The 24040-nt window shown below is 40.1% G+C and overlaps 1 protein-coding gene across 8 annotated transcripts in view; it reads left to right on the plus strand.

Annotated features, from left to right (window-relative positions):
• The window catches only part of MAST4 (microtubule associated serine/threonine kinase family member 4), a 574487-nt gene that overhangs the window by 193121 nt on the left and 357326 nt on the right, over positions 1-24040 (plus strand). For all 8 annotated transcript variants that reach the window (XM_067031060.1, XM_067031065.1, XM_067031056.1 and 5 more), the window contains exon 3: positions 6490-6614. In XM_067031060.1, coding sequence (XP_066887161.1) covers positions 6490-6614 — 125 coding nt within the window. The remainder of the gene's footprint in view (positions 1-6489; positions 6615-24040) is intronic.

Consider the following 24040-nt stretch of genomic DNA (forward strand, 5'->3'; position numbering starts at 1 on the left):
TAGGTCTCCAGAGGCTATATTTAATTTCAGCTGAAATTATTTTTGACCTGATATTTTCGTACTTCAGAGGGATACTTTAAGCTTCCGGGTGCTTTGAAAGCATGTATCTCACATTTGAAGACCTCTTTATGGAGGTCTTGCTTCTTGTTATTTTGAAATTCAGGATGAAAACAAAGGAAAACCCATTCCAGGAAAAAGACCATATGTACCCTAGGCAGACCAAGTCCCAAGCTGAGTCTTAGTAATCTACTTATTGTCATATATAAATGGCTGGAGATATTTCTACTTATTCTGTTAAGTAGAGGCCCTGTGACCAAAGGAGAAACAATAACCAGTCTAAAAATCCCATTCCAATAACCCATAGCTTTGTGGTTGAAGCTTGACAAATTCTTGTTTCACTCTGGCCAACAGATTTCAGCTTTCATATAGACCTCTATTTATTGGCTTTAAATTTCTAGTTATGTCAGTAGATAATATCTAATAAATGTTTTAATAAGCATATTGGAATTTTAGCAGTGTGTTTCCAAAGAACACAGAGCTGATCAAAGTTCCAGTTGTAACAAAAAGCTTGATGTGGTATTAAAATAGAGCAGCCAGATTGCTAGGCAAGCTCACCTCTCCTACAACAAAGAGGGAATGGTATTGTCCTTTAATTTCCACCCTGTGCAGCCTAATAATGCAGTTGACAGATGCTAATTTTCTCAAATTGTAGGCAGCAAATGATGCATGAATATAGCAGCAACACACTTTTTAGAGGCTCTTGGTAGTCATCAGAAAGTGAATTTGTGTGAAGTTTGATGTAATCACTACCAACTATGGCACAATGCTAATGCCTTCTAATGACTGCCTTAAATCCATCTGTTGTCCTCTTTTCCCTATTAACACTAATGGGGGTCCAGGCAGGAATAAAACATCCCATGTGTTGTGCTAACAGACCCTCTAATTTGTAACATTCATATGATTCCTACAGACGAGACTTGTGCAAGAATAACGACATCTAAAATCTAACCCATGACAGGATGATAAACATTTCATTACATATGTATACAAATGCTTCCTAATTTTATTATTTGTTCCAAATAATTAACAGAATTTTATTTCTTGCTCACCTTGTCATCTCTCATGTGTTGCATATCTCTTTGTGTTTCTTATTTTTTTAAGTTTATATGTATTGAATGCCCATTGTATGATGTATTTTCTCTTTTAATTTTAGAACCTCTCCATAAGTTTACCCCTATTTTACAGCTGAGGAACACGAGACTTGGAGAAGTTCATGAATAAGTGATGGAATCAGTTTGGGGGGGTCAGAAAAGCACTCAGCAATATGACTCTGTGTCACCCCTAACTAGAGCAATTTTTTTTTTTTTTTTTGTGGTATGCAGGCCTCTCACTGTTGTGGCCTCTCCTGTTGTTGCGGAGCACAGGCTCCGGACGCGCAGGCTCAGTGGCCATGGCTCACGGGCCCAGCCGCTCTGTGGCATGTGGGATCTTCCTGGACCGGGGCACAAACCCATGTCCCCTGCATCGGCAGGCGGATTCTCAACCACTGTGCCACCAGGGAAGCCCCTAGAGCAATTATTTTTACCATTATTGGCAAGGAGCTTTATGTCTTGTATGAAGGTTTGAAGACATACAAGATAAGTATATGGACTAAGTTCAAAAGTTAGTTCAGACTTAGTTCAAAAACTGATCTGTTAATGAACATGAGTTAGGGTCTATTGAAGTACCAAAAAGTGGAAGGCTGGGCTTCCCTGGTGGCGCAGTGGTTGAGAATCCGCCTGCCGATGCAGGGGACATGGGTTCGTGCCCGGGTCCGGGAAGATCCCACATGCCGCGGAGCGGCTGGGCCCGTGAGCCATGGCTGCTGAGCCTGTGCGTCCGGAGCCTGTGCTCTGCAACGGGAGAGGCCACGACAGTGAGAGGCCCGCGTACCGCAAAAAAAAAAAAAAAAAAAAAAAGTGGAAGGCTGACCAGGTCTCTCCTTGACCAAACCCTCGCCAGGCTCCTCGGAGCCCTCTCTCTCAATTAGGCCCCCCAACCTTGGCCTACAAAGACTCGAAAAACACTAACAGTCTCTAACAGCTCAAGGCCACATCCTCAGGATGACCCTAATTCCCTTAAAGTGCCTGCCTCAGAAAACTCCAGACTACCAAAAATTTTTACTGTTTGTTCATGCCAACAGATAGGGCCTCTGTCTCCCAGTCTCTGTGGAAAGGTAGAATCCCAACTTCGGTCCTTGCCAGCTAGCAGACAGAGCTGGCCTGATCGCAGTTACACTAATTAACCCTTCCTGTTTTTCACTTCCCTGGCTTGACCCAGCCCTCACTTGCTGCCTGCCCTACTCCCTCATTCTCCTGTTAAAACACCCAGTTACTTCTGTACCAATCGAAGATGAGTAGAGTCCATGTTGGACTCTTTCTCCCTGTTTCAATGGTTATTATTGATTAAAATCTGTCCTTACCACTTTAAGTAGTGTCTGACTTTGTTTATCTTCGACCAGGCACACCTATGGTCTTGTTACCAAGATCAGACTTACACATGAGATAGCAACAAATAAAACGTATGTGGCCTTGAGAGAGTAGCACTGAGATATATACACAACCAAATAGATAGATATACATTACCAAATGTAAAATGGGGAAGCAGCCACATAGCACAGGGAGATCAGCTTGGTGCTTTGTGACCACCTAGAGGGGTGGGAGGGAGACGCAAGAGGGAGGGGATATGGGGATATATGCTGATTCACTTTGTTATACAGCAGAAACTAACACAACATTGTAAAGCAATTATACTCCAGTAAAGATGTTTAAAAAAAAAACAAAAACATATGTGGCCGTGTTAGACTGAGTGATTTCAGAGAAGACAGCATACTTATCCCGTTGGCCATGGTCTCGGCTTGCTTGAAAGTGCTCTGTGAGATCTAACAAAACTGAAAGGTTCAAAGTGTGGTTTGGCGCATATGGAGGGAAGAGAAGGGACGTGGCTCTGGTTCCTTGAGTCTCCTCCCCCAGTGTTTGTTCTGGATCTGTCCAGAGTCTGGCTTCCTACTTGAAGCATGCCCTGGCTCATCGAGCAAGGATGCTAGCATACACAGGGATCACCTGCACTGAGGATTTATTCAGGGCTGTCCCTGCTTTTGTTCTGCCCTCCCACTGGCTTCAGAAAGGGGGCATCTACCAGTCACAGCTGTTGTGACTTTTATGTTGGGACCAGGATGAGGGTTCTCGTGGTTCCCTTTTTTTTTTTTTTTTTTTTTTTTTGTGGTACGCGGGCCTCTCACTGTTGTGGCCTCTCCCGTTGCGGAGCACAGGCTCCGGACGCGCAGGCTCAGCGGCCATGGCTCACGGGCCCAGCCGCTCCGCGGCATGTGGGATCTTCCCAGACCGGGGCACAAACCCGTGTCCCCTGAAGGCAGGCGGACTCTCAACCACTGCGCCACCAGGGAAGCCCCCAGAATTCTTTAATGAATTAAAATGTTAGCCCTTCAAATTTTTCCATGATTATATTAAATTCTAGTGTTTTTGTTTCTACCCCAAGTTTTCTTTAAAACGAAGCATCTGGGGCAGAGCAGTGGTGAGGCCAGAGTAGATTCATTCTGTCATGTAAATCTTGATATCATGTAGTTTCTATACCTCCTATCAGGCCTTTTCTGAAACATGAACCAAAAAATATATAAAATATAGGGAAAGACACAGGAGGGACCGGGGTGGAGGTGGGGGAAACCCTATTGATTCTGATGACTGGAGGTTGGTATATTTTTAACAAGTAATGTTTTTCAAATAGTGGAAGTTATTTCTATGTTAAAGAAATCATTTATTCATGTACTACTGATGTTGGCATTCCTAAATGCAGTCTGTGGTCTTCCTGTCCTTCCTTATTAATGTCCTGCTTTGGGGTCTAAAGGGGGCCAATTTACCAAACACCTGTTAGTCCAGCTTTTAGTTAATGTTTCAAAATAAGACAAAGAAAAGAATTTTTTAAATTCTAGACGTTAAATGTAATACATCCTGCACATAAAAATATATATGAGTGGTTCAAGATGGTGACTGGAACCACAGAGGGTAATTATATTTGAATTTTCAGTGATAGCGTTTATGCTTCAATTAATTGGTATTTGCTGTATTTATTTGCTAGGAAAATATCACAATCTATTACATGGGGTTGTGGTGGGCAGGTGACAAAAATAAGTATAATCCCATTTTTGCAAGAAAATACAGGTTACAGAAAGAAAGTCTGGCAGAAAAATTACTGAAATGTTGATAGTGGTTTTCCCTGGTATGATTATAGGTGATCTTTAAATATATATATATATTTACATTTACTACTTGAGAGTGAAGAGAAACCAAACCCAAGCAAAAAAGATACTTGTCATTTTTTACTGCTGTTATGGCTAAATAGCTAACATACTGAGTGCTTCACTTAAAAATCCCGCTAATCCCCTCAACAACTTGACATAGTCAATCCTATGCTCTCCATTTAAGAGATGGAAAAACCAAGGCCAAGAGAGGTTGACTCACTTCCTTCCCCATATCACTGAGCTACAGGTCAAGATCTCAAAAGCAGATCTAGTTTTCTCTAGAGTATGTGCTTTCACTATATAATGAGAGTAAAAGAACAATTTTGGCAAAATAAGACATATTTTTCCTTTGCAATTAAAATACAAATTTTTGAAAGCACTTAGATTAGAGCATTAGACCTCTTTTTAAAAAAAATATTTATCTATTTATTTGGTTGTGCCAGGTCTTAGTTGCAGCTTGTGGGCTCCTTAGTTGTGGCACTCAGGCTCCTTAGTTGTGGCAGGCGAACTCTTAGTTGCATGTGAGATCTAGTTACCTGACCAGGGATGGAACCTGGGCCCCCTGCATTGGGAGCATGGAGTCTTAACCACTCTGCCACCGGGGAAGTCCCAGCATTAGACGTCTTAACATGGACAGTTGATGGGAGCTGACCCTAGCTCCTGTACTGCCAGTAAGCCTGTGGACTAATAGCAAACTAGTGTCGATGAAAAAATTAATCAGTTGATCTAAGAAAGAAATGGAAAACTTTATTCAAGCCAAATTAAGGACTATAACCCGGGAACAGCCTCTCAGAAAGCTCTGAGAACTGTTCTACCCATTAGAGGTCAAAGCATAGTTATATAGATTTCTAGAGATAGAGGTCTATACATTAAATGATATAGATAGTTTGCATAATCCAGACCAGCAAGGACAAGGTGCTAGGAGAATGTTGCTATTTATGGTTGAGCAGGTATTCCTGCTGATGGAGAGGTTTGGTTGATGCATAATGCAGATATAACAATGCACAGTAGGGAGGGGAGAGGAGGCCAAAGGGCAGAGAAAATTTTTTATGTTTATGTTTTTCTTGTCTTGCCATAAAATGTGAATTTTCACACTAGTTAATAATGTATTTCAGCAGTTATTAACCAGTAGGTGCTTGTTAAGTGCATGCCTGAGGAAAGAGAGGGGGGTTCTTTTACAAGGAACAGATCTGCTGGGGAGATTCCAGGGCACGAATGTTACTTCTGCTGCAGGGCCACCAGCCACACATGCTGCAGTCCCTCATGATTCCAGGAGGTACAAAGCTGGAGTCCCCACATGTGCAGCCCATAGATGAGATTCTATGGGTGGCCTGCCGTCTTTTCATTGTCTTCATGTGTTTTGGGGGAGAGAAGTACCCACTTGTTCTTTCATCATTCAACAAATATTTAATGAGCACCTACTATGACCAGTCATTGTGCTACAGATAAAAATCAAACATGGTCTCTGCTTTTACTGAGCTTCATTACTATGTGAATATTCATGTCCCTCCTAACTTAAAGGCTTATATCTTATGTGTGGATAACTAGTCTAATCCATGTACTAAAGAAGTAATACAGTGTGAGTTGGTTCAGCTGTTTGACTTTTAAAGATATAAACATATATATGAGAGTTCAAGGTTGATGGAAATTGCTCAGTGAACCTACACTAACATTAATGTCCTGATTTATGCAAATAGGTACCATCACCTGTCCTGTGGACATGGTTGGATATACACCAGTTCTTCAGAGAGAGAAGCTGGGAGAAAGGGGCACCAGCCCCATTTCAACTTGAAAGACTTACAGCTCTTCCTTTTGTTGGTCATGATCTTTGTAGACACTTTTCTAGTTGATTGCTAGATCACTTTCTGTATTAGATATTTTAAAAGTACATTTGTAAATGCACATGTTTATATCTATGATGGTAAGAATGCTGTGTATACTTATATATATCCTCAGCACAGTAACAAGAAGCTACAGATGCTGGAGGTGAAGAGGTTTACCTGGGTTTATGTGGAAAATAGGTGTCAGAACTTGCAACTAGATCTCCCAACTTAAAACAATTTGCTCCCGGTTGCTATAAATCAATGTAATTGCAATGTATGGCAGAAGTGGTATAGAAGAAGGATGCCATTTCTAGGGAAGCACTGCCATTCTGCCTGCTACTCATACTGTCTTCTCTTTAACTCCAACAGGGAGGTACCTCCTTCCAAACCCGGTGGCGGGGCAGGCCTGGGCAACCTCTGCAGAGACGTCCAACCTCGTGCGCATGCGCAGCCAGGTCCTGGGCCAGTCGGCGCCCTTGCTCACGGCCAGCCTGGTGAGTGTCCTCGGACTCTGTCTGCGGTGGGTTGGGTTTGCTCCATCTCACCACCAGCCTAGGGACTGTTCTGAGTTTATTGTTCTAGATAGGAAGTTAAAGCTACCATGAACGTTAAACACAGATTTGGCAACGTGAAATTCCTTGCTTTCAGCTTGGTAATTTTTTCCAAGTCCCCCCAACCTAAGTTGGAATATTTCTGTAAACTTAATGCTGTCTCAACTTTTCCCTCAAAAAAAATGAAAATGTTTCTAAGCTTTTTTTTTTTTGCGGTACGCGGGTCTCTCTCCCTGTTGTGTCCTCTCCCCGTTGCGGAGCACAGGCTCCGGACGCACAGGCCCAGCGGCCATGGCTCACGGGCCCAGCCGCTCTGTGGCATGTGGGATCTTCCCGGACCGGGGCACGAACCCATGTCCCCTGCATCGGCAGGCGGATTCTCAACCACTGCGCCACCAGGGAAGCCCTAAGCTTTTTTTTTTTTTTTTTTTTTTTTTTTAACTTCTTATTTGAAAATAATTTCAAACTTATAGGAATTTGCAAGAATAAGACATACATACAACTCCAGTTGATCTTTTGCCTGGGTTCAAGAATTAACCTCCTGTCCTATTTGCTGTACTGTTTGCTTTCTCTGTGTGTGTGTGTGTGTGTGTGTATACATATACATATATATATGTATATGTATACACACACGTATACACACATATAATGTTTTTGAATTCTTTGAGAGTAGGTTATCTATATCATGGCCTTTTGTTATCATAGTTATCAACTTCATTAAATTTATGCATGAAAGAAGTCTTTTATCTACTCTGCCATCTGTATTTTATTTTTATCATTTGGCCCAATAATGTCCCTTATAGTATTTTTCCTCCTCCAGTAGAGGATCCAGTTTAGGGTCACGGATGCCATTTAATTATCCTCTACTCTGGAACCGCTCCACAGCATTTCTTTGCTTTCTGTGACATCGTCATTTTTGAAGACTGTGCAACACTGCCACCTCATTTTTTAATGGAATATTTATCATATTACAGTGTCTGGTATGTCTGACATTTTCTCATGGTGGGCTGCGGGTTTTGCATTCCAGGCCAGAATGTGACATTGGTGATGTCGTGTCCTTTCAGGTCATGCCATGGGCAGGTGCATGATGTATGTCCATCTGCCCCTCATTATGATGCGACTTTTTTTCACCCAGTTAAGGGGTTGACTGGTTTCTCCACTGTAGTTAGAACTTTTATCTTACAAACGATAAGCCTTTGGGGGTGGGGGAGATACTTTGAGGCCATGCAAACATGTTTCTCCTCATCAAAAATTTCCTTTAGATTTCACATTCATTGGTGATTCTTGCCTGGGCCCTTCTTTTCTAGAATCATTGAAAATGATCATTATTCCATCTCCAGCACTCTCTCCACATCTACAAGTTGGCACATGGCATAAATATTTGTGCATTTGTTAGCAGCGTGGACTCCTACATTCCTTTTTTTAAAAAAAGTAATGTAGACTTTTATTTTTAACCATGATGCTTAACTAGAATTTTGTTTTCCAGTGGGCCCATTATTTTTCAGCTTTAACCTTTGGCAGAGCCTAGAAGTCTATAGAGGTTACTTTTTTTTTCTTTTAATAAATTTATTTATTTAATTTATTTTTGGCTGCGTTGGGTCTTCATTGCTGCATGTAGGCTTTCTCTAGTTGCGGCGAGCCAGGGCTACTCTTTGTTGCAGTGCGCCGGCTTCTCATTGCAGTGGCTTCTCTTGTTGCAGAGCACAGGCTCTAGGCAGTCAGCCTTCAGTAGTTGTGGAACGTGGGCTCAGTAGTTGTGGCTCACGGGCTCTAGAGCGCAGGCTCAGTAGTTGTAGTGTAGGGGCTTAGTTGCTCTGCAGCATGTGGGACCTTCCCAGACCAGGGATCAAACCTGTGTCTCCTGCATTGGCAGGCGGATTCTTAACCACTGCGCCACCAGGGAAGCCCCTATAGAGGTTACTTTTGCATCGGTGGTAGGCTTGTATGGTAATGGAATAGATTTTTAAATGTCTTTTACTGATGATGATACAAATAATATATGTCAGTGCATTATGATGCCTTATAATTTTATGCATTGGTAGTAAATTATGTGGGATATTTGGGAATCATTCAGTAATACAGAGAGATTTGATTTAGGTCTAACCTCTAATCCTGCTTTTGTCATTAAGTAGGTGTATAAACTTGAGCAGTTGCTTAGTTTCTCAGATTTTATCAGCTCATCTGCAAACTGCAAGATGAAAAGACCTATTCCAGTCTCTGGAATTCAACTTTGGAATTCCCTGTTTCTAGTTTTAGAATTATAAAGATTCGGATACTGAGTAATTATCCCTAAAAAAGTTTCTTTGAGGATATTTTATGACTTCAAAATTGACTATGATCTTTTTTTTTTTTTTTGTGGTACGCGGGCCTCTCACTGTTGTGGCCTCTCCCATTGCGGAGCGCAGGCTCCGGACGCGCAGGCTCAGCGGCCATGGCTCACGGGCCCAGCCGCTCTGCGGCATGTGGGATCTTCCCGGACCGGGGCACGAACCCGCGTCCCCTGCATCGGCAGGCGGATTCTCAACCACTGCGCCACCAGGGAAGCCCTGACTATGATCTTTAACCTAAAATTTATCTTTTCCTTCCCATGAAAATTTTGGGACTTATTTTTAAAGGTACAGTTAAAGTGATGCATTTTAGCATTTTCCTCCATCCCATCCCCAAGTTCAAAGTTACTTTTTCTTCTCGGGAAATTTTATTAAAAGCTTATCTTACTGTAAGCATTTACTTTTTAAGGAAAGAGGAAAATTCCTCACAATCAATGATTTTTTTTTTTTTTTAAACAGAAGTGCTTTGGGGGCCACTGCAATGTTATTCTTAACACATAAATAGTAATCCTGTATGTTTATTGCCAGGTAAATCATTCTAATTAAAACAACATTGTTACAAAGTAATGTACCTAATACTAGTAGTTATGTACTCAGACGTAGAAACTGATGATTCATTGGTGAAACACACGTCAGGTGACCTAAGATATTTGGGAATATGATACAAAAATAAGGAGATCTACTAATAGAAAACATGAGAGTACCCCCTAAAATCAGTCCATTGACATCAAAGAGTCACTTAACTTACCAGCTTAATTACCGTGTGAGTTTTTATAGCGTTTAGGAGAAAAACTAGAGAAAATGCTGAAATACCGTAGAGAGCAAACTTAAAATAGTACCTGGCACCTAATAAGTCTCAAATGTTAGCAATATTAGTACTTCTGTTATTAACATATTATGGGTAAGCTTGGACACAGAAGCCAGACTGTGACTAACCATTTACTACTAGACAGTGAAGGTTTAAAGGGTAACCCTCATCATATCTTTTCTTCAGAGGTTTCCTTACTTCCTAATTGCAGTCTAAAGAAAACTTATTTGCGGGCTGTTTGACCATGTCTTCTGTCCCCAACGTCTGTCGTAATATCAGGAGCAGCAGCTATAGGAGAGCTGCCAGGCAGAGCACAGCCTTGATTTCCTCATCGTTCGGCAGCAATCTGCTCAGGTTTCTCTGCCATATCACTTATTTCAATATGTCACTCAGTACACTTTCGTGACTTCGCCTGCTTTTGGTATCCTTTGCAGAACCATTCAAGTTAATCTATGTTTCTTGGATTGGATTACACCTAAATTATCCCTGCCGATTACAACTAACAGATTTGACAGAGAATGGTGCTGAAGGGATGTTAATGTACACCTATTAGAACTTTTTCTTTTTTTCCCCGCCCCCCCCCCCACCTTTTTCTCGTCTTCTAAATAAATGTGATGTTTCTGGAGGTGCATTGTATGGTAGAACACGCTTCACTCTAATCTTCTCTCCTGGCCACTATCCTCATCCTTGTTGCCCCCATCTTAGAGCTGTAAGTTGACCTTCCTCCTGACTCTTCTTAGCATTTATCAAGCCTTTGTTTTAGTTCTTTGTGTTTATGCCTAATATCCCCCTGCTAGACTGAAAGCTCCTTGAGGGCAGAATTCCTGTCTGACCTGACTTTCTACTCCTCGCTGTTCCTAACACAACACCTTATATGTAGGAGGCATTCAGTAAATAATGTTGACGGAATGGATAATCATTAGTGAAAAGTGACAGATTGCTTTACTTGCAAGGCGAGACTGATGATGTGATTTTGTATGCTGTAATGGACCGTCTAATAAGACCATCCATCTAAAGCCTTTTTTGGTTTTGCTCTCCAGTGTGCATCTTACAATCGTGATTAGCCTCAAAGTCCATGTAGTGGGCCGAATCCCATTTAGTTCCATATCAGCTGCTCAAAAAATACAGTGGCAAAATTCTGAAGAAATTATCAGTGTCCACCTTCAAGGAAATTTCCTTCAGCTGCTTGTAAGCAGTCATGCAGCCACACCGGTTTAAGTATTTTGTTGATTATTTGAAGAGGGAAGTATGTGTTCAAGTGTGGAAAAATTGGTAAAATCAGAATCAAGGTGGTTTATGTCCAAAGGACAAGATTACACTTCGTAGCACAGTTTTACATTCAGCACAGCAACAGAACATGTCAGAAAAGTATAGACCGTCCACCTGAGTGGTACTCATATGTTAGGAAGATATAAATGAAGGCCTGTAGTTGGGGAGGTATGAATTTCAGTAAATGCATGACCTATTGTGATTTAAATGCCATAGGCAAGCTTCAAAGTAATGCGAACTACCTTCTCAAAAGGAGATTAATTTCTAGGAGGAGGTATCTAGTTTTCCTTGGCAATGGTAAATGTAGTTGTATTCTGTCTCCCAGACACACTGGGTATTTCTGATAAATGGCACATTGCCAGTTCATCCTAAGTAGCCTGGTAGCTGGCAGAATACATGCTCAGCCAGTGTCCGCCTGCTGGGGCACCAGCGGGGGGTGCTGATGAAGTGTCAGATGTATACTTTGTATACATTAATCTGAAGAGGGGAAAACTCATTTCCCCATTTACTTCCTCCATCTTTCTGTCCCTCCCCACACACATGGGTAGTTTATCAAAGAAGTCATAGTTGTCAAAAGCAGGGAATTTATATAGATGCTGCTTTCTGGCAAGAAAGATGGAAATTTCAGGAGGAAAAACAGGACCGGGGTAACTTATTTTTCCGTAGGAAAATAAGGTTGTAAGCCTTGATGATTAAAGTTTAGAAATGGTATATGTGGCCATGATAGGAAACATTCACGTCTTTTGTACTTTGGAGTAATAGATGGATGGCAGAAGCACAGTGAAAATTCGTTTCCAGTATTTTTCTCCAGTTTTCTGTTTGATTTGAATCATGAGCCTCATCTGTTTTGATTTTACTCAGCATCCCTGTCACATTCTTTCTTATCGAGGGCTTCCTTGACCATCCTGTTTGAAAGTCTTTCCCACACTGCATGCCACAGACCCCATTTCACCCACTTTTCTCAATAGCTTTGTCTCCTTCCAATACACCACATAATTTGCTTGTTATATATCTCCTATTATTCTCATGAAAAATTCTTGAGAGCAGAGATATTTTTTTCTATTTTTCCAGCTATTTCCCCGGAGGCTAGAACATTGCTTGGCACATAGTAGGTGCTCAGTAAAGGCTTGCTGAATGTGTAAGTGAATATATTTCCTCTCTGTACCTTTTCAGTGCCCTAGAACAGACTCTTGTTTATTTTTTTGTTTTGTTTTGTTTTTGCAGTATGTGGGCCTCTCACTGTTGTGGCCTCTCCCGTTGCACGCACAGGCTCAGCGGCCATGGCTCACGGGCCTAGCCGCTCCGTGGCACGTGGGATCTTCCTGGAACCGGGGCACGAACCCATGTCCCCTGCAACGGCAGGCGGACTCTCAACCACTGTGCCACCAGGGAAACCCTATTTTTTTGTTTTTAATCTGTATTTCACCTTTTAGGTTTTTATTATTTAGCCTAATCAAGAAGATGTTTTTCAAGCCAAAGAGTAGTTAACTTTGGAAACTGTGTTCAGGAGTTCAACTGTAATTATTCAATTGGACAATGAGAATGCGGGGGGAAAAGCAGAGTGTTTAAGAGATCACCTCCAGTTTCTACCACTTATTAGCTGTGTGAGCCTCAGTTTGTTCATCTGTGAAGTGGGGCTAATAGTTGTAGCCACCTCTTAAGTTTACTGTGAGGAATAAATGAGCAAACTCTTGTGCACTACTTTGCACAGTGCCTGTGACTCAAGAAGTGCTGACATCGTTGTTCCTGGGGTTGGTAGAAAAATTGTTTCTTGAGGGTTGTCAGCTAGGCTTAGCTGGAGTGGTGTTCTCAGAAGGGAGGAAATCAGATCTTTGATTTGAGTAGAAGTTTAACCTTTTTGTCCTTAGCTTTTTGCATGATGGTGGACCACCTTGTAGCTTCTTTCTCACTTTCACTCTAAATTCACCAACCCAATGAACTGAAAGTTATTTTTCTAGAGCAGTTAACTATTTTGAAGGGGGGGAGTGTTTTCAGATATTGTTTTTCAATTTTTAATATTAGGTTAAGTGGTATAATTTTATGTTTCGTCACTGGCCCTCTTTTGACATCGTATCCATTCCTTGTAATGGAAAAATTATGTTTCATGATGTACTATAAATATTAAAACAAAACTATTTAAACTGTAATCTATTCAGAGAGCCTTGATGAATATTCATCTTTTCCATTTGCAAAAGTGCATGATGAAGAGTAAGGGAAAATTCACTAAATGTATGCAAAAGTGCATTTTCCCTTTTTAATTCACGCAGAATGTACCGACATAATGTCAGCATTTATGTAGGGTGCAGACTTTATTTGCAGTCATTTAATATTATATCAATACCTCATTAGCCTTATAGCTCAAAAACAAAAACCTGTGCCACAGTCCAATTAGTTAACTCTGAGTGAGTGAGTGTTAAATATTGATGTAGGAACAATTTGAATGTCCTTGGGTAAATTGCATAACAAAAGTTGTAGGATACAACTGTGAATTAGCTTTCCTCCTTAGCCATCATGGCTCAATTTAAAGGCTGCATAATACTCCAGTGTATGGATTTCTCACAATTTATTACACTATTTCCCCTTTTAGGTTCTTTCCAAGTTTTTCCTATTGAAAATAATGGTAATGAGCAGGCTTTTAATAAGTCTGTGTTCACCTCTGACTGGCTTTTGAGGGTAGATTCTCAGAGGGGATTACTGTGACAAAGGATATGAGCATTATATAGGTTTTCCATACTCTTGCTAAATTGTCTCTAGGAATACTGTACAAATTGGTGCTTCCATATACTGAGAAATCACATCTCACTACACTCTGGCCAGCAGTCAGTATTCCAAACTGCCACCCACCCCCCCACCCAAAAACCAAGTTTGCTGGTTTGTTAGGTGAAAAATAATTACTCTTTTTTTTTTTTTTTTTTTTTTTTGCGGTATGCGGGCCTCTCACTGTTGTGGCCTCTCCCGTTGCGGAGCACAGGCTCCGGACACGCAGGCCTAGCGGCCATGGCTCACGGGCTTAGTTGCTCCGCGGCATGTGGGATCTTCCCGGACCAGGGCACGAACCCGTGTCTCCTGCATCGGCAGGCGGATTCTCAACCACTGCGCCACCAGGGAAGCCCTACTCTTTTTTAATGTAGTTTTTATTTTTAGTGAAGTTGATATGGCTTTTAGACACGTCAAACTCTTACAGCAAAGCCCCCAGATAAAGCAAATATGAAATAAGGGTTGTCTGTGCTTTCTCCTGTAACTTCTTCCTTCCATTCCCTGAATCAGCTCACCATACCCACTATTGGTAAACCTGTATTGCTCTTGGGATGCAAGAACTGCTGAGTGTGATTACAGTGTATGTAGCTGAAGGCATTATTCCACAGATCAGAACTTTTTTCATCTGGAAAGTAGTCATCTCAATAGTGAAATAGTGCCTTCAGCTGTGGACATTATAATCAAAGTCTCAGGAGTGCTTGTATTCCAGGAATAATATGTCTAGTTGTTACCCTCTGAGCTAGGTTCTACTGATGGTAAAGGGATGACTTTTCATAACTCAGGGCTGAAATAGCAGTAGGGACCCCTGAGCAGATTATTATAGGTCAGGCCTAATCCATGAAGAGAAATCTCATGATAGGCTCACCTGGGCCCATCCACAGGGTAGCTGGTTTAGTGGGAGTCTGTTAATCAAAACTCAGCTTAAAAACGTTCTGTAAAATCCTTGCTATAATCCAACCACTGCTTCTGTGAAAAGGAACTCTAAATGTGCATTCTTACTATACATGTGCCTGGGTGCCACGAGAATAGTTAGCAGAAAACAGGTGAAGTGCATTGTGATTCCGACTAAGAATGAATGAAGAACTACTGCTTACTTGGGGAAGGGGGGGGGAGAGTATTTTTCTAAGATGGAATTTCACCCAGAAGTAGTTGCTTAAAGCTTTCAGTCCCAGTTTGCTCTTCTTTACATTTTGCAGAGGTTAAAAAAAAAAATTCATTACCATATGTATGTGTTGTCCTTCCTGGGAAGGACGGGGTGCCTGTGGCTTTCTGTGTGGGTGTGCCTGGACAGACTGGTCAAGTGTGGACTTCTTGTTACCAAAGGCATTTGAGAGTCAGTGAAGATGAATGACATCCATAAATATTCTATGGGTTTACAGAGTGGAAATGCAGGCTCACTTTTAATTGCTTTACCATCATAGAGGGGAGCAAAACAGATTTATAATAGCAATACTGTGTGTGTGTGTGTGTGTGTGTGTGTGTGTGTGTGTGTGTGTGTGAGAGAGAGAGAGAGAGAGAGAGAGAGAGAGAGAGAGAAAGAGGGAGAGAGAGAGAAATTAGGTTTCACTTACTACCCACTTACCCAACTGGTATACCTATTAATATTTCGGACCTGGGCAACCTGTTTACCAAGCGTTATGAAATGATCCAGAGAGTGGAGAGTGCTGGCACTTCAGCTGTCTTATCCTCCCTGTATCTTTAGCACCAAGGGCAGTGCCTGGTATGTACTGTTTTGTACTTAGGTAATGGTGGTTTATTAAGAAATGTTGTGGAGGCCTTTTTTTTGTGGCCATGCTGAGCGGCTTGCAGGATCTCAGTTCCCCGACCAGGGATTGAACTCGGGCCACGGCAGTGAAAGCGCGGAATCCTAGGCACTAGGCCAGCAGGGAACTCTCTCGAGGCGATCTTAATTCCAAGTTTTGATAGTTTCTGAAGCTCCTGTTCTGCTTCCTGGAGCCCAGGCTAGTTGAGCGGTTGGGCTGTCAAGGATTTGATCGGGTTGTGTGTCTGGAGACATGGCGGAGATAAAGGTGGTGAAGCAGTCACAGCTGTCATCATGGAATTGTCCCTTGGTGTGACGCTCTGGTGGACTCCTGGTGTGACACAGCTTGTCCTTTCTGGTGTCCTTTTGACCCCGTGGTAAAATTACAGCACTTGCCTATTTGCTATCTTAATGTGTCAAAAGAATTCTGCAGTTCCGAAACCAAGAAACCCGTAGTAATTAGACAGTGGTTTGTGGGAGGGAAGGTATTGGGATGCAACATTTCCTTTCTTGGGAGAAACGAAAAATTATTATTTAACCACCAATTATTATTTAACCGGGAAATTCCTGGTTATTGTGGCTCTGGGAAAGCTAACATACTTCAATGTCTTTCTTACCTTATTTTTCTAGAATACTTGGGTGTTTAGTTAAGAATGAGCAGTATCGGTAATTATACTTATTCCTTGTTCATTGATACCCACAGTATCAATCCGTGGTACTGGATTCGGAATCAGTGTATTCTTCATTATGCTCATTAAGCAGTTAATTGATTATTAACGGAGTCCCTATTATACAGCTGGTGTTAAAACCTATATAGAAAAGATGTCACACATGCTCTTGCTTTTTAAGGAACTTCCAAGATAGTTGAAATAAGGCTTCTGAGAAATTAGAGAGCAAAGTAGGAGATGATTACGGGCTGGATAGTTTGCAGTGTATTCCTAGACTTAGAGGAATGATATGGGCTGCAGGTTCTGGAAGGTTTTGGTTGGGCAAGCTTCGATGCAGAGTGGAATTATGTCCATTGTGCAATGGGGTGGGGCATGGTAGATAAAGTGAACAATGTGACTTGGACAGTGATGTTTCTTCTTAACATGATGTTTCTAGAATAGTCAGGGAGGCAAAGGACCACATGAAGACTTGGAAGCTCATGGGTATAAGTGATAGAATGATTTCTGACTTAATTTGAACCCTAGAAGATCACCAGGATTGCCACCATCTATCTTTTAGTGAGAAGAATGTCTGCATGAGGTAGATGGGGAGCCTTCAAAGACCCCATCAAGTGATGCCTTTTTACTTAGGAAGTCTCTCAGGTAGAAAGCCTCTAACCTTCAGGTATTTTAGCCATAAGGAAATAAGTCTTTATATTTGTTAGATTCATTGACTAGATGTTGATAATGGCTCAAGGGATTATGAGATCTTTTCTTTGTGATTTGACACTGCTATGTTCTCTTTTTTAAGAGTAGAACCATGTGGCAGGTCCACCGTAGCTATTTGTGGTATACTAAATACTTTGTTTTTATAGTTCATGGCACATCCACCTCCATTTAAAGAAAACACTTAAAGAACGGGTGCTGAGTAGCAGAGAGCATTTTTACAAATGAATGAAACGGCATAAATCTCTTGCTTAAGTTTTGGTAATCCTCACCTCATAGTAGGACTGATAGTCATTCTAAGCCCTATTTCTTCTTCAGGTTGGCTTCCTTAGAGCCCTAATTTCTGTTTCTTCTTTCTTTTATTTGTTTTTCTTTGTCTCTCTACCTTCCTATCCAAGATGATCCACCACTAAAACTTGAATTATTCTCCTGATGTTGTATATCCTAACCATCTAAGAATCCTAGATACTACATTACTGTTTGCACTGTAGAATTCTGCATTCACTAAGCAATAACTGGGCTTCAGTATGCCGTAGATGTATATATCCTCAAGAAAACAGGGGTATACATTTATCATTTTTTTTTGCAAGAATGGATGCTTCTTCTAGAACTCCTGTGAAACCTCTTCATTGCATGAGACCTATTGGTTTTTCTTTCATTATAGATGCCCCCCCTGCTTAGCTTATATAGGTGTTTAGTTAAGCATGTTTCTTTCCTTGCTTGTTTGTATAAGTGTAAGTCATTTGCTCTTTTTTTTTTTCTTTTTCTTTTTTGGTTCTTAGACACAAGCAGTGATAAGTTTTAACCTGATAAATAATATGAACCAGTCATATAATTTTGTGCCCCTTTTTACATAGCTCTGATCAAAATGTTGTTAAGAAATGTCTGTGTTTTCCCCATTTGCTGGAACATCTGTCCCCTTGACAGATTCACTAGATGGAGAGTCGAGGGGTTTCTTATCTTCAAGTGCTTCTAAAGTTAGGCAAAATAACTTGAGCAGTAGTGAACTACCTACCATTCCCCAAAGGGCAGTAGATTCCTAGTCTCATGTCCTACCTTGTTCTGGAAAGCAAACACCTCTCTGTGCACCTCCCTTCTTTCTTCCTGGCCAGTACCTGTCTGTATTTTAACATGTGCACTTCCTCTTCCAGGAAGCCTTCCCTGATGTCTCTCCTCATGCTCATGCCAATTCTCCTTGAATTGTGCGTGTCTGAACCAAAGCATTTATCACATAAAACTGTAAGGGTTTCTCTACTTGCCTTCTCCCGCTCCCCTCCTCATCTCCAAATGGTCTGGTTGCCTAAAGAGCCTAGGGAAATGGTCTGTAGCTGGTGAAGATGTGAGCCTAAATATTTCATTGGATGGGCTTTTAGAAATGACACTAGGTGATATATCATGTGTTTATATTTGGTCGCATCCATAGGACCTCTCTACATTTTAAGTGACCTTTGAGAGCCTTGCTTCTGCAAATGAATCCTAAACTGGAGAATTTTATGGATGGAACAGACCTTGGGTCAGCCCTTTCCCCTTGCCTGGAGAGACAGTGCACTTCAGTGGCCTTTTCTAAATTGTGATCATTTTTTACAAGCACTTGACTTGGAATTTAATTACTATAGGCAGTTTAGAGTTATGTTTAAGAGTGTGGGCTCCAGAGCCAGGCTGCCTGGATTGGCATCTGGGCTTTACCACTTAGTAGATGTGTGACCTTGGCCAAGGAATGCAACCTTTCTGTGCCTCTGAGAAATGGGAATATTAGTGGTACCTATCTTATGTGGTTGTTGCTGGAATCAAGTGAGATGGTACATGTTAAGGCACATGGAACACATAGGAAGAGCACAATAACGTTAACTGTTGTTATCATCTTGTCCAAGAGCAGAGAGCTGATGTGTTTATTAAACCAGGGAATTTGAGTTTCATTAAACGCATATCTGAAGTTTATGGTTTAAGGAATTGATGAAGCTGGCCTCATAAAGGTAAGTTTCTCTGATTGTTTTCAGATAACTGCAGGTCTACTATGTTTTCTGCAGGGTAATTTGTAAGGCATGAAGCTTGTCTGAAATTAAGTTATGGGGAAAGGATAATGTGGTGTTTTCAACATGAAGTACACTTTTAGGGATGAAGTCACTAAACAATAAAAAAGCAACCAGAAAAAAAGAAACCCCAACTCCTTTCCTTTCATTCCTCTCATCGGATTACACGAAGGCTTCATGAGTCTTCTTTTTGTATCAAACATAATTTGCTTCCTTTCAGATTGGCATTTTGTGTACCATGTATCACAGTCCCTGTATAGTTGGACCTTTAGGATACTAACATCAATTTTACTGAAAATGTTACTAATCTTGCCATCATTTATTTGTCATTGCCAAATTTAGCTATTGTTTGTCCAGGTGTAACAAAGTTAGAGGATACCTGTTGGGTCTCTAATATTTTTGCTGGCTCACACCATCAGTAAAACATTTTGAATATGCATCCCCTAATGGGTAAATATATTTTTAAATGATTTACAAGTAGTTAGAGGGGGTATTCAAAAATATTTTAATAGACCTGTGCATCTCCACTAGGAAACCATTAAAGAGAACATTTACTGTAGGGTTTTGCCATGTGTTAACCATTTAGTTGCCTCATCGTGAAGAGGTCCAGGGTGTCCTGGGGTAGGTGATGGTAGAGGTGGAATGTACTCGGAGTGCTTGAGGCAATGGCTATTTGATAACCTGTAAGGAAGTATTTTAGCCACCAGAACTGGTGCATATCAGCTGACTCTCAACCTGAATACTAACTTATGTACTAAAACCAACAAAAAAAGAGGAGACATAGAAAATGGAAACTGGTATTCTAATTTTTTCCTAAACCCCATTTGGTTATATTGTGTACCCCCTGGGGTACCCATATTCCAGTTTGTAGATCCTTGGAATAAACTATAAGGTCTCTCCTCTAAGCCTGCCAGAGTTTTATTGATTAAAAAGAGTTTTGAATATTCATGAGGTTGCCTTTTCTTTTTTGGAAAGGTTTTTTATATTTTACTTATAAATGGAAGGAATAGCAGTTCTTTGCTACACATGTCATTAACTGCCACTAAATTGACACAAATGTTAACAGTTATTGTGAGAACTGTTTCAAAGCTAATTATGTTAATTAGAATGTAACATACCAGTAATTGCATGTATTCAAACATTATACCATCACTTTTTGTGTTTCTCCTCCAGATGTAAGATATTCATTTATTTGTTGTTTGAAAAGCTACAGAATTACAGCTAAGATAACAAATAATTGTCAGCAAATAAAATTCATCCTTTAGAAATATGCTTTAATTGGTTAGCTACGTGAAAGACAGAAACAAATGTTAACATGTTAAGCATATAAATTAGAAACATTGCTTATGAAATCCTTAGTTTTGGGCTTTTCATTTAAATAAGCCTTCTTATTGCAATTAATATTATAGCTTTGTTTATGACCCTTAAAAATATATTCCCTTTCAGCATTTCTTGGAGTTCTAATTTAGCTTTCTTATACATGTTAGATGATTTGCAATTTGATTTTCATTCTTTAAAATACCATTTTTCTTGTATTTCATTTTTATTTAAAGCATGATTCTGTCTGTATTTATGGAAGTTAGGCATAAACAAACTCCTAGAAAAATCAAGCTTTTAAGTGAACTGAGAACATAAAACATTTTAATAGGAATTTCAATAGGAGTAACTAAATAAGTATTTGAGAGCCCAACCAAAGAATTATGGCTCTTTGCAAACTAACTTTATGGGACATGGTGTTCTTAATTTACCCTCTGTTACAGTTCTTTAAAAATAGTGTTTCTATTTGTTGATTTTAAATCCTCACCACTTCTTATGTATGTAGAGTGTTAAATATGCCTCTGCCTGATGATTTGGGGGCCATATTGTGTGAAGACAGAGTTTTGTTCTCTGTAGTTTCTTTTAGAGTTTTTTGTTTTTTTTTTTTTTTTTTTTCCGGTATACGGGCCTTTCACCATCGTGGCCTCTCCCGTCGCGGAGCGCAGGCTCCGGACGCGCAGGCTCAGTGGCCATGGCTCACGGGCCCAGCCGCTCCGCGGCACGTGGGATCTTCCCGGACCAGGGCACGAACCCGTGTCCCCTGCATCGGCAGGCGGATTCTCAACCACTGCGCCACCAGGGAAGCCCTCTTTTAGAGTTTTGAGTATATTTTTTTCTTTTGAGGGTGAGTGCCCATCTTTTAATTTGAGTGCGTTTAGGGTTTTTTTTTGTCCCAATTGTGACACACAGAAATCAGCCCAGCTCTTTCAGTGCCATGACCTTAATTCTCTAGGACTTGCAAATATACCTTTCTCAGACTCATGGTCCGACTCCAGAGTGATGTGCTCAGAAGGGCAGAGCATTTCTTTTTTTTTTTTTTAAGAGCATTTCTTCTTAATCCCTCTTACCGCAATCACTGCGTAATTCTGCTTGCAGGTGCTGTGTGCTGCCTGTTTTTCTGCTAAGATTTTTGTTCTGCATTTGTGGGGCTCCCATCATCCTTAGCACACAGGTCCTTTGCCTTGCTTTATTTGCTAACTGTTTTTCAAAACATAATAGATGATGAAAGTGACTGGCATGTTTGGGCTTGGGAAACTTAGGACTGAATTCTAGGACTGACATTTCTTGGCTCAGTAATTTTGGACAGTGGTCACTTAACCTTGTTGAACCCTGGTATCTTCATTAATAAAACGGGAATGGTTAATGCTGACAGCATTGCTGTTTAGGTAAAGAACATAATACATATCACAGGTAACTGATAAGTATTAGGCATTCTTTGTGTGTTTCTCTCTTTCTGGACTCTCTATCCTCTAATTGGTCAATTTGTCTATTCCTGTGCCAATATCACATTTTCTTAATTACTGTAACAAGTCTTATTAATAACTGGTCAAGAAAGCTCCCTTATTTCATTGTTCTTTGAGTATTGGCTATTTGGGGCATGTTTATCTTTTGTATAAAAATCACTTGTGAAGTTCTGCAAGCTTATTAAGATTTTGATTAGAATTATGTTAAATCTAGAGGCCAGTTTCGGAAATTGACATTTTTATGATGTTGAGTTTTACTATTCTAGAGCATATAGTATATTGCTCCATTTACTTAGGACTTCCTTAATGTTTTTAAATAAGGTTTTATTGTTTTCTATTGAAAGAATTTATATATCCTTTGTTAGATTTATTCTTAGGAATTTTAAATAACATCTTTTAAAAATAAACACATATACCTATTTGCTAATGTATGGAAATTGAACTGGCTCTTGTATATTAATTTTTAAATTCATCAACCTTGCTAATTCTTACAGACTCTTACTCATCTTTAGATTTGGGGGAATGGGAGGTTTTTGTAGACAACATAGACAGTGATGATCTGCAAGTAATTATAGCTTTTTTCCTTTTCCAATCTTTATAGCTTTTCTTTCTTTTTTTAAAATCTTACTTCATTCACCATAACTTCTAGGATTATGTTGAATAAAGTGGTGATAACATATATTATGTTGTTCTTAAACGTAAAGAGAATATTTTGAACATTTCATATTATTCTGCATCCAGCTTACTAGTATTTTTGTTAGGGTTTTGCCATCTGTGTTTATAAATGATATTAGCTTGTAGTTTTCCTCTCTTCTATTGCATTTGTTAGGTTATGGTAGCTCAACAAAATGAATAGGACTATATCAGTCACCCTACAGTACTACAATAATGCTGCATGATAAAGCACAATTCCTCAGTTGCAGTCATCAGTAATATTTGTTTCTTCCTGTGGGTCTGTGGGTTGGCTTGGGGTGGCTGCTTTGGGCCACATATCTGTGAGTTGGCTTGGCTTCCATCCAGTCTGCAGGTATGAGTCATGTACTCTATGTGTCTTACTCTGGGGCCCAGGGTGAAAAGCAGCACTTACCTGGGGTGTGGTTGTCCCATGGTGGAGGTTGGAAAGTCCTATAAGGGGGAGCTGAAACACTGACTGTTTGTTAAGGATCAGGCTTGGAACTGACCCAGTATCACTTCTGCCCATTGGCGAAAGCTGGGTAGTTAAATCCAGCATCAGCGAGGTGGGGAGTGCGAGGGAAGGAGTATCTGCTAAACAATAATTTTACTACCACAGGAAAAGTTCCTTCCTTTTCTAATTTCTGGAAGAGTCTGTGTAAGAATGGATGGATCTCTCTCTTGGCTTTTCTGAATGTGGCCTGTAAAGTCATCTGCACCTGATAATTTCTTTGTGGGGACATTTTTGACCTAATTTTTAAATATTTACATGAATATTCAGATTATTTCTTCTTGAGTCAGTTTGGCACTTTGTAATTGTGTGTGAATTTGTTTAACTAAACTAAGTTTGAAAATTATGTTCATTCTGTGTGGCATCTCCAGTTTTGACTCCTTTCCTGTTCTTAACGTTGTTTAGTTGTGTTTTCTCCCCCTCGTTCTTTTTTTCTTTTTCTTGATTAATTTTGCCAGAGGCTTGTCTATTTTATTAATTTTGAGTGGCTTCTGGATTTCATGTCATGCTTAGAAAAGTATTTTTTCTTCTCAGATTCGAACACTAGTATTTCATATTTTCTTATATCTTTATGCATTAGTTTTTAATATTTAAATCTCTAATCAACTTGTAATATTTTTATTAAGGAGTAAAAGAGGAGTTCAGCTTATTCTTTTTTCCAAGTGGCTAGCCAGTTATTCCAATACTGTTACCAAACAACTTCTCTTTCCTTCAACCTCTAATACCACTTTTAGGATATACGAAATTCCTGAGTATATTATGGGTCTATTCCTTGACTCTGTCCTATTCCTTTTATTTGTATTCCTGTATTTATATCATATAATCTAACTCCTATAGTTTCATGCTATTTCTAACATCTAGTGGGCTGATAGGGGAACCTCATAACTCTTGCAGTTAAATTTATTTTCAGTTACATTTAAAAGACTGCCCCTAGCTTTAATATTTTTATTATCTCTGGAAATAACTTCCTTATTTCTTTGAAAACCAGTGAGGGGGAAAAAAATCATCCCATGTGAAAACATTATTTTTAAAAATATATTTATTTTTAATTTTTGGCTGCATTGGGTCTGTTGCAGCACA

Source organism: Kogia breviceps, chromosome 4, assembly GCF_026419965.1.
Source record: "Kogia breviceps isolate mKogBre1 chromosome 4, mKogBre1 haplotype 1, whole genome shotgun sequence".
NCBI lineage: Eukaryota > Metazoa > Chordata > Mammalia > Artiodactyla > Physeteridae > Kogia > Kogia breviceps.